Here is a 19,930-nt window from a genome sequence, read left to right as displayed (position 1 = left end):
GTCTGTAGATAGAAAATAAGGGATTAATGAACTGGGGTTATTGGGTGCCTCTCTCCTCTTCCCTTTCTCTTCTCCTGTAGAACCCCAAAGGTTAACGCTCTCACCTTAGGTAAGTGAACGCCGAGCTCTCCATCTGCCTTGGGGCAGGGTGCCGTAACCAGTTTCTTCACTGGATAAGGGTGCAGGCCTCTTAACCTCAGAAGACTGCTGTCCGTCGTTAACTGCACGAACGGTAACTTCTGGGCACTTCAAATGTCTTAAAGTCTTTTGTAATGATATCTCTTGTTTTGCAGGGTTCCGGCGATGGCGGATGGCGGGCTGATGAGAGTTGAGGATCGAACCCGCGTGAGGAATAGAAGCGCCTGGAAGCACGTAAGTAAGCGCTTGTAGCCTGCTTCACGATGCGCACCAACTGTCCCTTTTATCTTGCAGGTACAAGTTCGGAGCTTTAGAGAAGCTGAAGGGTGCTGGAATACCCACTGGATTCGGCGTGGGAAGGAGTAATGGCACGTGAGTAATAAAGTTGCCCAATGTCTTTAAACGCACCTTCTTTTGTCTTTCAGATGCGGGATGCAGCGCCGAAGGCCTCCGGAGCGTGCGAAGAGCTGGTAAGCTTTTGTCTTTCAGATGCCGGAATGCAGTGCGAAGACCTCCGGAGCATGCGAAGAGTAGGTAAGCCTTTGTCTTTCAGATGCCGGAATGCAGCACGAGGCGTTGGTGACAGCCGATGGACCAGGTAAGAGATGCGCTGCCACTGAAGACCGTAGTGCTAACCTGTTCTTTCTTTGTCTTTACAGGTGCTGCTGAAGACTGGATTCCAGGATGGTAAGCCTTTGTTCCCTTAGGCCCAGGATCAGAAGCAGAAGACACGATGAGCGTTCTGCTGCAGAGAATGCAGAATAACGCAAAGCAAGATTCATCCATCGGGTGTGGTTTAAATAGCCTCCTGTAGTGCTTAGGTGTCTCCTTCCACAGCCACGCCTAGGTAAGAAAAGAGTTCCTGCTTTCCAGAAGAGTTCCAGTGTTCTGAACCTAGGGAGTGGCTCCTGCCCCACCCAACAGGAAAAGTAGTCCCAAACAGAAGAGGATCAGGGGTTCAACTGGCAGGTAAGTAAGCAGCATGGTCTGCTGCAGGTAAGTCCACCCAAGCATTATGAGCCCGGCGCTTCCAGCGCTGGGACTGGGCATCTTTATGAGCCTGGTGCCACTGGCGCCAGGACAGGGTCCAAAAGGTCCCAATTGGGACTGGCTGGCACTCGGAACCGGGGTTATGGGTCTGCTTCCAAGGGAGTCGGGCAAGTCCTGATCTTTTGGAAGCAGAGATCATGACAGTACCCTCTGCTAGGATGCATCATCTGCTGCATCAAGGTTATTCTTTAGGATACAGTTTGATATATGCTTGCCTTCCGAGATAGTTTTTAACAATTGCGCTTTTAGGGGTTCTGCGACGGCTTCAATCTGGCGTTCCAGGTCATCCTGTGGCAGCCATAACTAGCTAAAAGAGTAGTGTTGTTTGCGATTCTGGTCTGGTATGCTGGAGAGGAGGCGACCTTTCTCCCGAAAGTGTTTTTGCTTTCGTTGTCTGGCGGGCCTCTGCTGATGCCAGGGGAGTGCCTGCCCTCTTTCTGGTGGTGTTGACCACTAAGGAATCTGGTTTAAGCTGACCACTAATGTACAGGGGGCCAGTGGGCACGCGTCTGAATAATTTATCTATTCTGGGGTTGACCGCCCTTGTGAGACTAGGCGCCAGTAGGGATTGCTGGATGTGTCTTTGGACAGACGGCAGAAACAGAATAAACTGAGTGGTGGACCACTTGCCCCACCCTACCCCAGAAGGTCTTCCTTAAAGTCCTTGTAAACCTTTGCCTCCTGAGGTGTTGTGCCGCCTTTAGTAGCAGTTAATTTTACTGTAGTTGCTTGTCAACAGGCGAATCTGCTACCGGATGGTCTGGCGACTGGATCACGTAAATGTCATGGTCATCGTCGTCATAAAATTGGTCTTGGTCTGGACTATAAAGATCCACTTGAGACCCTGTCTGAGGTGCTAGGCTGTGGCTCAAGACTAGGCTTTTTGGCAGAGGGCTGCTGTTCTGCGGCCCCTTGCTGTGAGGCATATTTAAGGGTTGACAGTTGGTCTGGGTGTCTGTCCAAAAAGTCCACAAAACTTGGCCCCTCAAGATTTTATTGGACTGTACAGGTGTATAGTTGCATGAAGGTGGGAAGCCTGACATGATCTGATATGATCATTTATTTATATAGCGCCTATACACAATGTGTTTCAAAGCGTTTCAAGGCAAGGGAGGGAACAAAGGAAAATACAACCACATTCTTACAGGCCATGAACAGTAAGGATGTGAAATTAACTATCGTACTCGGCCTGATGACATTTCAGATAGTGCAAGAGCTAAGACATAGATAAGGAAGGGAGGGGGAGAGTGGGAAGGAAATGGAAACAGACAGGCGACTACCGTACTAGGCCCGATGACATTTCTGGTAGGGGTGGCCTCGGAGGAAGTTTGATTTTTGTGGTGCATAGACCCTGAGAAAGAGTCAAATGGGGTGCGGGCGAGGGGGTTGGGAAATGTAGCCTGTGTGCTTTTCGGGGCCAAAGGAGTCAGAAATTTGTGATTTTTTTTGGTGAACTTGCTTTAAGCAGGGAAGCAGTGACGTGTTTCTTAATTAGCTCCTGCATTTTCTGTATTTTCCTGGGGGATGCCGATCGTCGCCTGTTCTTCGGCACGTGAAAGGTGGGCCTTTTTATGTGCTGTGTCCAAACCGACATTTAGTTTCGGTTTCAGAGTTCTGTCGTGAGGCAAAGCATACGTGATGGCCCAGAGGAGAGTGAAGAATCTGAAGCTTTCTCTTTGGACACCTCATGGGCTTGGATGCTCGACGGTACCGTTAAGAGTCAGCCGTGGGGTGTTTTTAGTGTCTTTGTTCTCTATCACAGAGCCGCCGGCCTGCTTCTTGGATTAAGGGGCCCGCACATGGGGTTCTGACGAACCCCGCTCCCCTTTGGCATCACTCATGACCCCGATACTGCTCTTGCTGGAGTCTTCCGTCACATCGATGGAGGCGTTGGCCTGCATGGCGTGAGCAGCCCAACGTTTGGTCTGCCGATCCTTTAAGTTTTTCGGTCGATTTAGAAAGCTTTTTCGGAGTGATCCCTCGGGAGACAGTTATTGTACACTCGGTGGGAGGTAGGGCAAAATTTAAAGGGAGTTTTGTCCATTATTCTTTACAAGGGCAAATTGGTGAGAAAAAGGGTAGGGCATGACAGTATATGCATTCTCTAAAGAGGTCAGTATGAGGAAGACCCCCCCCCCCCCTCTCTCCCTACTGTAATGAGCCGGATCCTAAAGAGGCCTGTGTAGTCAGTGTCTGGTCATCGATCAGTCAGTCGTCGATGATGAGGTTGTTAGTCGAAAGTAGCTGAGCAGTCTGTTGGCCATGCGGCAAAGCAAACAATAAAAGAAAGAAAGTCTCCAATTAAAACTTTCAGCTAATCAAAAGGCATAAGCCTGGAAGAGAACTCTTCATTTGAAAACTACTTCAATGTCTGAAAAAGAAAACAATCTGAGGGACCTCGATGCGTAAAGGACCATGGGTACAGTACATTTCACACTAGGGATAGTATTACTAACACGCCTTGTCGACGTCAGTTTGAGTTTCGAAAAAACAAATCTTGTAATACTCTGACTTCCACTAGATGTCGGACTAAGCAGATCCACAAGCTCCAGAAATCTGGTGTCAGTCACCCAAGTTCCTTTTCTTTACAGACACTCTCACACCCTGAACTTGCATCACCTGCCACTTGTGTTATTCACTCACTTAAAATAACTCTCACTTTAAATAACTGAATGTGTCAAAGCGCGTCATGAGTAAAACCTGATCCAAAATATACCCTCATCACTCACTATAACTCCCTAGTCCAACTTCACTCCAATGTACCCCCCGCCCTTCTACTGGTGGTTCTAAGCCTGCCTCCAGAAATGGCCTCCTGCCTCTCTGAAAGCTGCCTAAGAATGGAAAGGAGTGCTAACCTGTGTCACACTTACGGCATGCAGTAGTACTTCTTAAAAATTGCAGCCAAAGTTCAACCTGGTCGAATTACCTGAAATTCTGGTGATCCGAGGTTCTGGCAATAGTTTGTCCAGGCCTAGTCATGGGCATTTGCAATTTCAGGGCCAATTGAAAAAAATGACATTTTTGAGGCAGAAGCCACAGACTTAGGTTTGTGACCTGAAGCCTGCTTTCCTTTCATCCTCGAAGCTACTACTATGTGGCTCTTTCAGGGCAGGCATGCCTCTAAAACTGGTTGACCTTTTAGGACGTTACTCAGTGGTAACCCTTATTCTCTAGCTGAAGAGGCACTATACCAATGAGTCTTGGGCAATTGGTTCGATTGAGAGATACAAATTACCGATTTAGAACCTCCTTAGTAACTTTGACATTACGATTAAATGGGGAACCCTCAGCAGAGAAGCAGTCGGAAGGCAGACATTCAGAACTGTAAAATACTGGTTTCAACATTATTGCTCCGTAGGACTCTGCAATGCCTGGTAGTCAATAAAAGCCTTGAAATGTCCTACCTCAGCAACCTCCCTGCACCCCTGGAAGAGCAGTGCCTACGGGGAGCCAAGCTTGATTAAGTGAATGGAAAAAGGGCCTAAAGAAGAGCAGGAGAGTAAGCAACTGAGTTTTCCAGACAAGAATCTGTGGTTGACATTGGAGAAGTGTTGGAGATTGAGGTCTCAAGGATAAGGATACTTAGACCTTATTGGAGAAGGAAGTGGGAAGGGATCAATAGATTGGATAGTAGTAACGGGTGGGCGAACAGGGTTGATTGGGCAACATCTGGAGGTAAAGGGAGAGAGAAGAGAAGACCTGTAGGTAAAATGACCAGAAAAGATCAAGGGCTGTTAATGGCAGGGAATGGAGGTTTGTCTGAGGTTAGGAAGTTGGGTATTAGGCCATTTGAGCAAGAGGGCCCACATGGAGACTTTAACTTGGCAGACTCCTGGCTTGAACTGGGGCTTGATAGAGGAGGTAGCAGAGGGGCAATGTACAGAGTAGGAGAGAGGCATTCGTAGTAGGTCGCAGGGAGAGGATGAAGGCGTCAAAGCAGTCAGAGCGTGTGATCCGGATATGTGGGCACAGTTGGGAGGGATTGATGGACCTGTGATCTGTACAGATGAACAGGATTAGGTTTGTATTTGCATCTAGGGAATCGTGGGGAAGGGCTTGGGGGTCAAGAGATTGTCATGTGGACAAGAGTGGCTGGAGCAGAGCAGAGAGCAGTGCGATATTGCAGTGAGGTTAAGTGGGTTACTGCTGGTAGGACTGGGGTGAATGCATTCTACAGAGTTTATGGGAGGTCAAGGCTCTAGGCCTGGCTCGTCTTTAGATGGCGAGTTGACTAGGAAGATGGTTAAGGGCTTCCAAAAATGCAATGACCAGTCAAAGGGGGCGGGCAGTAGACGATGATGGGATTAAGTATCTGGGTGTAGATTCAGGTGCACTTGATTTAGAAATAGGTATTAGCGACCCCTCTGTTACTGCATTTTTGATCAATATGAGAAACTAGGCCCACAACACAGTTCTAAATATGTCTATTCCTACTAGTGTATAGACAAGCAGGCGAGGGTGATGCAGCCATGTGTACTTGCAGAAACACTGTGCTGAAACGCACAGGTTGCAAATGCACCAGCCCGTGCACACAGACATTACGTACAGCCATTCTTTCACAGTTACCATTACTTTATTTTGCAAAAATAGAAAATTCCTAACAACTGGTTTACAATTCCGAGACCGGTCAGCTGAGAACGGTTGTATGCAAAAACCCAAAGAGCTGATGTAAACATAAGAAATGACAGATGTCTCCCACTCTTTCCCGCACACAAAATATCCCCTTACAAAAACCAAAACAAAATATGAAAAACAAGACACAGGACCTCAGCCCTGTAGCCTTTCCTGTGCTCTTGATTTTTCGTTGGCAGCTAAATAAAAACTCTGAGTGATACATGAACAGAGTAGATTAATAAAAAAGGCAGACGGTGGGTCACTGGGGTAAAGAAACGCTTTGGTATTCAAGAGTCTGAATCAACTCTCATGTAAACATAACTAATAAATACCCATTCCCTGCCCGAAGTAGCACAGAGACACAGGCCCTGGATCCTGCCAAGTGAAACCAACCAAAGGAGGAGTCTTTCTCTTCTCCCTTCCCCCACATAATACCTAGACAGTACGTCCCAAAATCCTCTTTATCCCAGCCCCTCCTAAAATGGGGTGAACATCTGGTGTGGTTTTGGAAGGATGGCTCTACCAGAGCAACGCAAACTGCACAGCCACTCCAATTAGAGGCCCCAACCAAAGCACCTGCCTGGAGTGGGGGGAGGGAGGACCAGCAGGAACCTCAGGGGAGCCATGGAGGAATGGAACGGTTGCTTGTGACATGACAAAGTGAGTATGGGGCTGTTCCCCAACAGGCAGGCACAGACAGAGACCTCTGCAGAGAAGCCCCATCACTGGAATGTTAAGAGCTGAAGGATCAAACGCAGAAGGAAAGGGACAAGAGAAATATGGAAACATGTATTGCGCAAGATGCGGGGAATTCCACCTCATTGGAAAGAATCTTACCCCCTGTAGTGTAACATTTCCAAGTTGCAAGGGCAAAGGGGCAAGAAAAAGGAAACATCCTTTCAACATTTGATCCTGAAATGCCATGCTAGGTAGAGTGCTAAAATCTGCCTGATAGGAGCAGAGCTTCATCAGCTGGATTTTGGGATCACCCTTGACTAGCAGTTATTGGCGGCTAGACCAGAACCTGAAACGGATTGGGGGCCAACGCTGGCATCAGTAGGACTGCATGGAACTGCCTGTGACAGGCAAAGTGGGCAAGAGTGATATTCCATGAAACGGCACGGGCCAGTGAAGTGAGAGACAAACTCCCTGAAAGTTTTCCTAGGACCTGTGGATGTGTGTGAGACTTGCAGAAAGTGCATGATCCAGTGAAGCGGGAAAGTGAGCCTCCCTGGAGGGTGGGAGCGTGAACAAGAATGAGACTCCATTGAAGTGCATGGGGCCTGTCAGGAGTGAAATGGACATGTGGGAGAAGGATCTGTGGAATGATTGTGTGCGCGTGAGAATCCAAAGAAGTGCTTGAGAACATTCGTGTGGCAATGAGCCCGGAAACTCTGAAGGCGGCCCCAACATATGAAGTCAATCGAACCTCGGATTTGGCAGATTTTGTCAGAGACTATCTTGAAGCCCAAAGTTCGTAACCCTTGGGTAGGGGGAATAGGAAAACTCACCAATTGAGGTGAAATGATTTCTAATGATCAACTATTGGTTTCAATTCTTGTCGGTTATCACCTGCTCCGTGGGGAAAAGCAGAGATCCCAAGGTCAGTTTGCTGAGGGCATATAAGGCAACAGGTGGTGGGTGGGCGCTTAGGATGCAGGGTTACACAGTTCTAGTTGCCTACCGACACAATACAACATTTGGCAAGTCTCTTCCGAGGGGCTGAACGTAGATCTGACTTTGCATAGACTCTTTTAGCACAGACAGACATGCCCTAGACTGCATGGAAGGTGGAAGCTTAACTGCCCTGCTGTAGTTCTACTGCCAGGCGGATGCAGATGACCTAGTCAGACTGCTTAATAGGCAGGTGGCACGAGTTGCTACATTGAAGCAACATTACCGGGTTCTTTTGCCCACACGAGGCGCGAGAGATTTTGAATACAAATTATGGTTAAAATGGAGGTGGTGGTGCGGTATGACCCTTTGCCTGCATCCATTCTAATGGTTTAAATGTACACGTTGGGAATTGGAAAGGTAATCCTAGGCGTGTGCACACACAGCTGATCCAGAGCAGGTACAGTGAATGTGAAGAAAGGAGGCTGCAAGGGTAGATGGCACGACACCTTGCCCCACTAAGGTGGGCGAGGATGCTCCTGCCCACTCCCTTTTTCATCCTGGCATACCTTTCCTTTTTAGAGACCTTTTGGCAAAAGATGGAGCATTTAGTCCTTTGGTACAAACAGCAGTCTCTTTGGCTAAAGAATTTGCATCTGGGATACGGTAGAAAGCATTAGGGATGGAGCACCATGCACCACAGGCCATTTGAGAACCCATCACAAGAGAGATGAGGGGATTAACTCCACATACTGCCCTTGTGTTCTCCACCCCAGTGCTGTCGTCTTACACACCGGTAACTGCACTGAACGTAACATTTACAAAGAAAAGGGGGCCGAGTGTATACTTTGGGGTTAAGGACAAAGACAACAAAAACACAATGTTCTTTGTAACAAAATAAACCTGTAACATTTTCTCCAATCAGGAGGCATTGCACTGGGACAGTTCTGCCCCCCCCTAAGGCATCCAGGAGCCTCTCCACTGGGTCGCTGAGGTGGAGAGGGCCCGCAAGTCCACAGGGGCACAGACCTTTTTTTCCTTTCTCTTCAGATCCATCCCTCTGTACTGCCAGAGGGTCCATCAATACTTTGGCAAAAGCGGCTGGGAGGTGGGGGCCCCTGCTCCGAGCTTCCCCCACTCTCGAAAGTTTAAGGCAAGAGAGATATATATACCTCGAATCCAGATGACCCAGTATAAAAACTTAAAGCAGTTTCTGTATATTTGTCTGGGGTTCCCATAGCACCCTGTGTGCCGCCACCTCTTGCTCAGAAAAAAATGTTCCTTTATTTTTTGTTCCTGGAGGTTGGTGGAGACGGGCAGGAGCACTGTCCCGGGATCCCCAGGCCCGCTAGAGCTCTTTGGAACTAGGTTTCTCTGCGGGTATTTCTTCGACTTTGATGGGCTTCTCTTCGGCTTTGGGAGATGACAAAGCATCGTCTTCGAAGGCCTCTGGATTTTCAAGCATCTCACGTATGAGGGGTGGCATCGGGCCTGGGATCTCCATCTTTAGTGTTATAGCACGTTCAGCACCTGGAGGGGGAAATGAGACAAGTGTGAAAGGATAGCAGTAAAAAATAAATATACATACATGATCATGTGATTGTTGCTCAATTGTGTGAGGACTTCCACCTTCATTCACTCTTTCATCTAATTCGGATACTTGTGCTAAAATCTGTACAGTAAACCACTCCGCAGAGGCAAACCTTACTCATCTGCAATATCTCTGCAGCTTAGTCTAGGCTATAGATGCCCAAGTTGTGCTTAAACCTGCCCTCCATAGTTTACATTTGGAATCTTATGCTAAAAAACAATATGGATCATCCACTTTGAGGTGTGTTTGAAAACCCACGCCCTACCCCCAGTGACTACCCAGCACAATCTTACAATTTTTCTCTCTTGCAACAGTTTGAACGGATATCCCTCTACTCCCATTTTCTCAAGGGTTATTTGTTCCCCCTTATTAACTTCTATTAGACTGACAGCCTTTATAAATGAAGTGCTGGTCTTCTTTTTGGGGGCTCTCTAATTCAGCCCTCGAACTTATGGTGATGTCTTGCTTCTCACTGGGTGCCTCCCTTCATTTACTGTGGAAAAATTGAAACAGGTATTTGCTACCTACCTTTAATGTTGTTCTTGCTAATTCAGAACATACACATTGCTTGTATCTGTGCGCATACCTGTATGCTATTCTGGCTGTTGTCTAGTATCCATAAACCAGCTTCAGCCTGCCTATTTATAACGGCTGTCTGTCTAGTAGAAGTTAATACAAAGGGGGAACAAATAACCCTTGAGAAAATAGGAGAAGAGGGCTATCCGCTCAAACTGTTGCAAGAGAGAAACACTGTAAGATTGTAAGGGTCTCAGAAGCATAGTAAATAACACATTGGTGTTTTTCGAAAATGTAGGTTGTATAGAAGGGTTTAGAAGGAGCAGTAGCACGTGAATAAGTTCTATGGAAGGTTGCCAGCGAGGAGAGAACGAAACTTGTTGGCCAATTTGTTGGTTAAATAGATCCATTATTGGGTTTTAGAAACACTTTTAAGTTTTGTATTGTGATAAAATTTGAAGTACATATGAATTAGGATGTACCAGGGTTAAACACGTTACATTGTAGCACATTGCATTTTAGGATATGTGTTGTAAGGATGTATTGGCTTTTATGTCATCTAAGTGAAATTTCATGCTTATGCTGAACATTAAGATACAAATGTGATATAGGACTGGCTGAACCCATTGTTTTTCCAATTAAAATTTATATGAGCAAAATGAATGGTTACCTCGTCCTGTTTTAGCAGTCCAGGCAGGTTTCAAGGTTTTATGAGTATCAGTTGCGTGACCTGTAATGGGTGGCCTGCGTGGTCCGACAACTACGCCTAGACCGAGTGCACCCCTATATGAAAAAGCCATTGAAAGCACCTGCAAAGAAGCTTGTGTTTTAATTGCATGGAACTTATGTGATATGAAGTCAAGGAACTAAACTATATATATGAATTGGTGAAAGATAACCATATCAGAAGAGCTGGGAAGTGTCGCAAGGAATTGTGTTTTGGAAAACTGAAAGACTTGAAACTCTTGGGGAAGGGAACCCTTGCGCCTTGTGAACTATCTTGAACTTGGGGAAGGGACATCTAGTTACAAGCCAGTAGCTGGAAGAAGCTCTGAACTTTTATTTGAACAGTACTTATTTTGATGCCGACATCCCTACACATTGTATACATTTAGGTGCGAGGCCAAGTATAGGTTTTGAACAAAGACATTTGCTTTGGACTTCCTGACACAGACTATCCTTAGTTTTCTTTAGGTAGAGAAATCCCACCTTAGCATAGGGCACAATAAGCCTTATTCCATCCTGCATTTTTAGTTAATAAACGTTTATAGACCAAAACTTGAATTCGGTTGTCTGTGTCTGCTTCGTGATGCATTTACAATCCTCAGATGTGTTAGAAATATAAATTGGCGTAAGTACGGGTGTTCAGCTTCGAAAAGTGACGCCTTAATCACCCTATTCCTCAGAGTCCGAGTTGTCCACCAAGACCTTCTGCTGCATCACTGCATGCAGTGCGATTACTGCTCTTGGAGTCTAGGTTGAAGTTGAAGACTATTTTTGTTTAGTAACCCTGCTTTTCTGCATGTTGAAGGGTTTGGGATACCAGTGTATCTGGTTTGTTTTTAATATCATCCATGCTTACTAAGCTCCACAACAGTGTAATTGCTAGGTCTTTATTTCTTTATTGGTGGCTTGTTAGGCACTTGCACAGCAAATACATTCTGGTTCAAAGCACCCAGAGGGCAACAGGGAGGGAACACGGGATTGAAGAATATGAATATTAAAATACACAAATATATATACAATGAGGGGAAGGAATGGACAAACCTACTAGCCTTGTGAGTATTCAGAACGTTCAAGTGCAGCAAGGAAGAGGGCAGTCGGGTAAGTGCTGAGGTGTTCATGCTCGGGGGTGAGCTACCGATGAAGTGCAAGTTAAAAGTAAGATCTATAAGGCCTGAATTCGTCTTGGGTGGAAACGTGTGAGTCTCCAGGGTGGAGGGTGAGCACAGGCAAATTTTGAATGTAAACAGATGCTGGGAAGGTTGGGCATTTGTGGTCAGGGGCCCAGAGGATGCATAAGGGTCCAAGACACCAATCACAGCAACTGTGAGGTTAGCAGGGGAGGGAAGAAGGGAAGTATGAGGAAAAGTGGAAACTCTTATGGTGCTTTCGGAATTTAAGAAGGTCCACTCAAGAGGGAGGCTGTTCCAAAGGAGGGATCCAGCTGAGGAAAGCGAACAACCGCCTGCTCTCGGTTTAGTGAAACGCTTTACACAAAAGGAGTTGGACCCAGAGGAACGTAGAGGTCAAGGAGGAGAGTATTTTGTAATAGAGAGTTGCAGACGAGAGCGGTCCCAAGCCCCAGACAGCCTTGTGTATGATAGAGGGATTTGAATTTGATCCATGCAGCAACTGGGAGCCAGAAGACTTTTTTTGCTGTTTAAAATCGAATTTAGCTGTACTAACATGTGGCTTTTCATAAGAATGAGTTGACAGGTTTACCGACTCAGTTCTCTGTCTGGTCTGTTATTCAGTCTCTTACCCTCGTCATCTCCCATTGGCTCTTCCCTATCCTGTCTGTGTCTCCATGTGCGCTTGCTACCTTCTTGCCTACCTCCTCTCACATACCTCAATTGCTCCGTCTGGTTGGGTGTACCACACCCTGTGCTCCTCACTATGGCACTTTCTATCTCCCCCATCTGCTCTAACTATTTCTCCATCTCCAATCCGTCACCTCTCACTAAATCTGGCAGGAAGAAACTCAAGGACATACTTGCCTTCAACCCCAGGCCTTGCCATCGCTGACACCTACGTCAGTGCTTCCGCCACAGAAATTCTCACCAAGATCCTCTGTTGTTCCTTCTCCCGACCTATGGACTCCCCATATGGCCACTTTGCTCTCTCCTTACTCTTCCTCACACATAAATGGTGGCACCCACTGGGAGGCGTTTCTTGCCTCCTCTTCCACCTCCAGGGCCATCATAAATGTCTATCGTAACGGTAGCATCCTAGTACAAGGGCCTCAACCCAACCTCTTTTTGATCCTCCTCGCCTTATTAACTTTCCTCTTTACAAGCTCCCTTGCCACCTGCCTCTATGGCCGCCCACACTCCCTTGCCAACTATGCCCACCCTTGCTACATTGCCTCTTAATAACCTCACAACTCCCCCATTGTCAGCCTCAACTGTACAGGCTTCCTTGCACTCACACTACACTGACAACCTGGTCTGCTCCCACCACCCACTGCCACTGCATCTGGAGCTCCCTTGCCTCCTCCTACCTCTATCTCTCTGGCACTCTTGCCACTTGTTGGGGGTGAGGGGGGGGGGCTTTGTCCCGTTCATTATACCCACCCCCCCATCGCAACTCCTTCAAAAGCGGCAACTTGTCCCATGTGACCACACTAAACTCTTGCTCTGCTGTCAAGCTCCTGGACGTTGATGTTCTTACTGAGACGTGGTTTAAGGACAGCTCTGTCACGAGTTTTGACACACTCCTCCCTGAAGGTTACAAGATCCTCTCCGTGCCCAGGCCCAACAGGTCAGGGGGTGGGGTAACACTGATCTTTCCTGAGTGTATCCATGTTTTCATAATTCCCATTCAGGTCTACTCCTTTTAATGCCTGGTCTGCAGGCTTTCTCTCTCACCTGTCGCCTCCCTTACTCTGGCCACATTCTATGGGCCACCGGGCCAGTCCATCCTCTTCCTCCCAGAATGGGCTGACCTGCCCTCTTCCCTCCTCCCTCCTCTCCTCTCCTCCACTTCAACTCCTCCTTCTGGGGGATCTTAACATACATCTCGACTCTCCTGACTCTTCAGGACCTTTGCGAAACCTGTGCGACTCCCTTTCTCTTTCCATTCTACCCTCTGGTTCAAGGCGCACCTTGGTTGCTCTCATCACAGACATCCCACTATCTATTCCTCTCACTACTTCACTCATGGACTGATCATTCTCTTCTCTCGTCTCACTTGATGCCCTCTTCTCCTTTGGTAATAGGACCCCCTACACCACCTCCTGCCTTCAAGGTCATCCGACCCATGAAGTGTGTCAGTGACTGCCTTTGCCTCCACCCACTCCCTCCATCTACTCCTGCAGCTGACTCCCACAGCCCTCGCCAACATTGGTTGTTCCATCTCCAACACTCTTGACATTCTTGCCCCTGTCATGAGGGTCCGACTGAAGCCTGCCATAAAGTGCAATTCTTGGTACGACTCCGATCTGGCTGCCCTTAAACGCAAGTGCAGGGCAGAGGAACAGAAATGGGGATCTTCAGGTACACCCTCTGGCAAACTGGCATGCTGCCTTCTTCAAAGGCAATATAGACTTTGCATTTGCTCCAAGAAAAGAGTCTACATTCAAGCCTGCATCTCTGCAGCGTCTAACAACACAGCCAAACTCAATGTCTGCAAGGAACTGGTCAACCCTACCGCAGCTGCATCCTCTACTACACATACCCAGGCCATTGCTCGGCCCTGGCCGCACACTTCACCACCAAAACACAGGACATCCTATCCTCGCTCTCTTCTGCTCCACCCCCTCACACCTGCACTTTTGGGCCGAGGAGGGCCCAAAAGTTTTTGGGCCCTCCTCGGCCGCCCTCACCTCACCCCCTCTTCTCTCCTCCCCGTCACACCTGATGAGGTCTCTAGACAAATCTGATCTATGAAAGCCTCCTCCAAACAGGTGGACCCTTGCCCCTCCCAAACCATCAAGAACAACATGGACACTCTGGCTGCAGCCTTGGCCAACCTCTACAACCTCTCTTTCGCCACTGGCGTTTCCGCTCTTCTATCAAGCACTCTCTTGTGCACCCTTTGTTCAAAAAAACCCTCCGCCGACCAGTCCATTCCGACAAACTATTGCCCGATATCCATCACCCCTTTCCTGAGAAAACTCCTGGAGAAGCTGGCTATCACTCAACTTGCCCTCCATACTGAATCTGTTGGTTGTCTCCATGACCATCAGTCAGGTTTTAGAGCATCCAGAGGCACGGAAACTGCTCTTCTGAACACCCACGAAGACCTACTCTCAAATCTGGACTCCAACTCTCCCTCTGTCCTCATTCTTCTCGACCTCTCTTCTGCTTTCGATATGGTACACACAACATCCTGATCGCCAGTCTATGTGATACCCTGAGCATCACAGATCAGGCCCTGGCATGGCTCGCCTCCTTTCTCTCTGACCAGCCCTCCAAGGTGTAACTCTGGCCCTTTCTCTCCTCTACCACTTTCTCTACTTGTGGTGTCCCCCAGGGATCTAACCTTTCCCCCTGGTTTTTCAATATCTACATGGCCCCCATGGCACACAGGATCTCTACCTTTACCTATAATTTTCTGTGTTATGCAGACTGCACGCAGCTCTCTTTCAGGCTACCCTCTGCCTCCTCCTCCTCCTCCTCCTGCTCTTCCTTCTTCTCCTCTTCGATGGTCTATCCACAATTCAGGCTTGGTGTGCTGTTAACGATCTATGCCTGAATGCCAGTAAGATAGATCGTCCTCTTTGGGACCCCTGCTCCCACTTTCTCACTGCCCGTCCTCCCTTGGCCCTGCGCCCTCACCTACCAATGAGGCAAAGAATTTTGGGGTCATCTTGGACTTCCCTCTTTCCTTCTCACATCGCAGACATCTCCAAAAAGTCCAACTACCAACTGCACCTCCTCAGAGGTATTCTACCTTTTCTCACTTTCCCCCAGAGGCTCATCATATCGAGAGCACTGGTTATCTCTATGCTGCAGTATTGGAACAGCCTCTTTCTCAGTCTTCCTACTTCGTCTCTCCGTCCTCTACAACTCATCCAGAACAGAACCGCAAGACTTATCCTTGGCCTCAAGCCCTGGGACCACATCTCTCCGGCGCTGAAATCCCTCCACTGGCTGCCAGTGGCTGCAAGGATCAAGTTCAAGATCCTCTGCATAATCCACAAGGCTTTCTGGGGCTGGGGCCTAAACTATCTACAACTCTCTCTTCCTAAATGCTCTCCCTCTAGAAGCCTCTGCTTGTCCTCCTTCAACTCTCTGCGGGTGAGCCGTTTTCACAAACGGAGATTTGGGGGCAGATCGTTATCCTCTGCAGATGCTTCCCTCTGGAACGGCCTCCCTGCCTCTCTCCGTCTTGAGCCGGAGCACCTCGAGTTCCGGAAACTCCTCAAGACCTTCCTTTTCTCTTCCTCCTTCTCTTAACCTCCACCCTCCTCCTCACAAACTCTGGTCCGTTTTTGCTGACTGGCTCTGCAGGTGAACCAGGAAACCAACAGGTCCCAGACTCCCCGGACAGTCTTTTGCACTTGCCTCTGGGCCACTGCACTTTTTTTCAACATCACTGCACTTTCAGTTTACCTCCTTGAGCGGGGCAACCTCTCTGCACTTAACCCAGGGCCCTGCAGACCAGATCCTTATAAGACCCCCCCACCACACCCACCCGCTCCACCTCTGCCTCCCCATCTCTGCATCACCGTCTGTACATATGCATAACCTAAATGTACTAGGACCAGTTAGTTTGTCAGTCCTGTTCCTCCCCCTTCCCCTAACCCCCTAAAGCTTGGTCTCAACTGTACCACTTTATGCACTTGCACTAAGAGAAATGCCATCAGGCCTAGTATGCTAGTTGTTCTGTTTAGATCATTCAGAATCTTCAAGCCTAAGAATGATTACTATATTCCCTTGTTACCTTCCTGCCTTGAAGCACTTCACCTGTGTATAAGCACTATATAAATAAACAATAAAATAAAGGCGAGGTGCGGTCCCTGGGCTTGGGGCCAAGGATAAGTCTTGCTGCTCTATTCTGGATTCGCTGAAAGGGTCGCAGAGTAGAAGAAGGAAGATTAAGGAGGAGGCTATTGCAATAGTCAAGCCTCGAGAGAACCAGGGCTCTGGAAACATCGAGCTTTTGGGGGAAAGTGAGAAAACGGAGAATTCATTTGAGAAAGAAGAGTTGAAAGTGGGACTTCTTGGCAATGTCCTGAGTGTGAGGGAGGAAGGAAAGAGGAGTCAAAGATGACTCCAAGGTTTCTGGCTTCAGAAGGAGACAGGGAAGAGCCCATGGAGGGAGGCCAGAGAGAAGGGAAGGAGGGAGCAGGGGTCAAAATCAGAACGATCTCAATTTTGCTGCCATTGAGGCAGAGATTGTTGGATGTGCACCAGGCCTGGATGGCAGACAGGCAGTCAGGGATGAAGGAAGGTTCGAGTGAGTCAGTAGGAAGTCAGAAAAAGAGTGGAGTGTCATCTGCAGGACACTGGAAGTTGGAGGAAAGGGAGGAGAGCCAGCTGAGCAAGGTACATGTTAAAGAGCCAGGGGGAAGAGGATAGAAACCTGGGGGACACCACAGGTGGAGAAGGAAGTAGGAGAGAAAAGGGTGCCCAGGATGACTTGGGAAGAGCGGTTCATTAGGAAACAGGTCAGCCACTCCAATGCCTGTTCCGAGATACCAAGGGTATTGTGGAGCCTTTGTATGAGGATGGAGTGGCTGACAGTGTCATAGGCAGAGGAGAGATCACGTAGGATGAGGGTGGCTGGGGAGTGGAGTCTAGGGATGCAAGGAGTTCTTCAGAGGTGTTTAGAAGAGCAGTTTCTGTGCTTCCGGATTCTCCGAATCCAGACTGATGGTCGTGGAGACCACCTACAAGTTCAGTGTGCGAGTTGAGTTGGGGCAGGACCATCTTCTCCAACAGTTTCTCCAGGAAGGGGGTGATTGAAATAGGGTGGTAGTTGGCTGGACAGGCAGGGTCTGCTGAAGGTTTTTTCAGAAGGGGGCGCACAATCGAGTGCTTGAGGGAAGAGGGGAAGATCCAATCGCGAAAGAGTGGTTGCAGAAATGAGCGAGTGCGGGGGCAAGAGAGACAATGTTGTCCTTGATGGTTCTGGATGAGAAGGGAGGGAATCCGTTTGGAAGAAACTTTCATGGAGAGGACAACTCTGGTAACTTCTTCAGGCGTGACAGGGGAGAAGGAGGAGAAGGCGGAAGGTGAGTGGCCAAGGGAGGCAGGGAGGGGTGTGGGATGGGATTGGCGTGAGAGTAACAAGGGTGTTTAGGATGTTCTGAGTTTTGGTGGCAAAGTGTGCGCTAGTGCGTTGCAGAGGGCCAGGGCCGGAAGAGGAGAGGAGGCGACTGCAGAAGGGTTGGCTACTTCCCTGCAGATTTTGAAAAGTTCAGCTGTGTTATTGGATGCACCAGATACCCGTGCCTGAATGTGGGCCCTTTTCTTGGTGTGGATGGAGTCTGTAGTGCCTTTGGAGCAGGCGGCAGGCCAGTTTGTCAGAGGGTGAGCCTGAGGTTTGCCACTTCTGTTCCACCGCTCTGCAGTTACATTTCAGGGCAGCAAGTTCAGAGTCGTACCAGGTGTTACGCTTAGAAACGGGTTTCAGTCGGATCCTCATGACTGGGGCAAGGATGTCAAGAATATTAGTGATGGCCAAGTGGAAGTTGCTGAGAGCAGAGTCAGCGGTGGAGTACACGGTGGGTGCGGTAGGAGGGCCAAAGGGACCCAGGAGAGAGGAGATTCTGATCATGAGAGAGGGGTGATCGGAGGGGGCAGGGGGAGAAAGAAAAGAGAGAAAAGAGCGGTGGGTTGGACTACAGGGGAGAATGGAGAGGGGGAAGAGAGGTGCAGAGGTCAATGAAGAGTGGATGCTGAGACAGGTGAGTCCAATTGCATGTTGAAGTCACTAAAGAGGAGGAGGTTGTTGAAAGTAAGGAGGGGCAGAAATCAGCCCATTCAGAGGGGAACAGGGTGGTAGCGCCTGGAGGCCAGTAAATGGTAGCAATGGTCAGAGGCGAGGAGGGAGGGATGACCAACTTGCATACCAGGATCTCAAAGTAAGAGTAAAGCTAAGTGGGTAAGATGGAAGAAGGAACCCACTCAGAATAGATTAAGGTGAACCCACTGCCAGCACGGTGTGGACGAGGCTGGCAAATGATCTTGAAGCCGTCAGGGAGGACGGAGTGAAAAGCAGTGACTGAGCTGGCATTGAACCGGGTCTCAGTGAGAACGGGGATGTCGGGGTCAGTGTCTTCAAGTGCCCATCAGTGTCAGGCTGTTACCAGGGTGCTTGCAGTGCTGCCCATCAACTCGCAGGAGCTCCCCTTTGTGAGCTTCTTCCAGCACTACAGTATCGATGCTTGGGGCAGATACTCCAGCTTTTTGTGATCTAGCAAAATGCAGCGATTAGGTTTTTTTTTTTAACGAGACAGCTGTTTTTGCAAAAACGTTTTTCTTTTTTAAACAAACAAGGGCTATGATCCCAAAACCTTTTCACTTGCGCCAAAAAAGGAGCAGCTCAATACACAAAGATCATCTAAATGGGCGCATTTCATATGCGCCCATTCACAGGGCCTTTTTTACCTCTGTGAAAATCAGGGGGCATTTCTGCACATTTGTGAGCGCATCCCTAATTCACAAGCAGGATGTGCTTCTAAATGTACAGAAAACTAAGGCAACCCCCCCCCGCTCTGTCTCCTTGGAATAGGTGCAGAGGGAGGCACTTTGCATGGGTGGGTCCTTGCTGACCCGGTCATGCAATTTGTTTTTGTTTTTAAGTGTGACAGCAGAGGTATGAACAACTGCTGTCTCACTTGCATTTCCATTCCTTAAATGGGTTAGAAAAGTTTTTATGTTGTAACATTTCACAGGGATGGGCCTCGTTAGAGGCCCATCCCTGTGAAATGTGCTGGGAATCTGTTGAACATTAGTGTTGGGAGTGCGCTCCTGACAGGAACGTATACAAGGCGGCTGGCCACTGCAGCATTTGCACTACAGCTCAGCCCTCTGGAAATGTGCAGGTCACCTTTGATGGTTTGGGACTGTGGCAGGTACTCAGGAGTGCGAGTTGTGACTTGGCTGTGTAACAGAACACACGAGTATGCGCATGACTGGCAGAGTGAGTGGTTTGGGAGTGTAAGTTGTGATGGGGAATTGGGGAGTGTGAGAATGTTGGTGGGTGGGATGTGTGGGTGCTTGGAGAACATAGGGGGTCATTACAAGGTTGGAGGTAGCCATGCCGCTAATTGCGGCATGGCTACCCCCATACCAGGTCCGGGTTCCCTGAATGGGGAAATACCGGGACATTCCAACCTTAGAGGACCCGGTATTTCCCCATTCCCATTTGATCCCCCATAGGGTTCAATGGGAATGGGGACCATGCTAACAACGGGCCCGTTAATAACGCGCCCGTTGTTAGCATGCTGGTTCTTTAGCGGGTCCCGCTAAGGGCACCTGGTAAAACCAGGCGCCGTTAGTGGGACCTGCCAAAGGACCTCGTAATGCGGCGGTAAGGGGTTGACGGCTCCGGCACCTTTACCGGCGAAGTTAACCCCTTACCACCAACCTTATGATGACCCCCCCATAGATGGGTAATATGTTCCCAATTATAACTGATGAAGTAATAATATCAAATAGGCATGCACATTAGCCAAAAACAGAGTAAAACAAACACTGTTCTGTCAAGCATGGAACATCTGGGACTCTTCCT

General features: G+C 48.5%; 1 protein-coding gene across 2 annotated transcripts in view; it reads right to left on the bottom strand.

Annotated features, from left to right (window-relative positions):
* Positions 1–5,739: 5,739 nt before the first annotated feature.
* Positions 5,740–19,930, bottom strand: part of RARG (retinoic acid receptor gamma) — a 283,454-nt gene continuing 269,263 nt past the window's right edge. For both annotated transcript variants that reach the window (XM_069653331.1, XM_069653332.1), the window contains exon 8: positions 5,740–8,946. In XM_069653331.1, coding sequence (XP_069509432.1) covers positions 8,765–8,946 — 182 coding nt within the window. In that variant the 3' untranslated portion in view covers positions 5,740–8,764. The remainder of the gene's footprint in view (positions 8,947–19,930) is intronic.

This window comes from Ambystoma mexicanum, chromosome 3q (assembly GCF_040938575.1).
Source record: "Ambystoma mexicanum isolate Mex_15411 chromosome 3q, UKY_AmexF1_1, whole genome shotgun sequence".
Taxonomy (NCBI): Eukaryota; Metazoa; Chordata; class Amphibia; order Caudata; family Ambystomatidae; genus Ambystoma; species Ambystoma mexicanum.
This window is presented reverse-complemented; position numbering and strand designations above follow the sequence as displayed.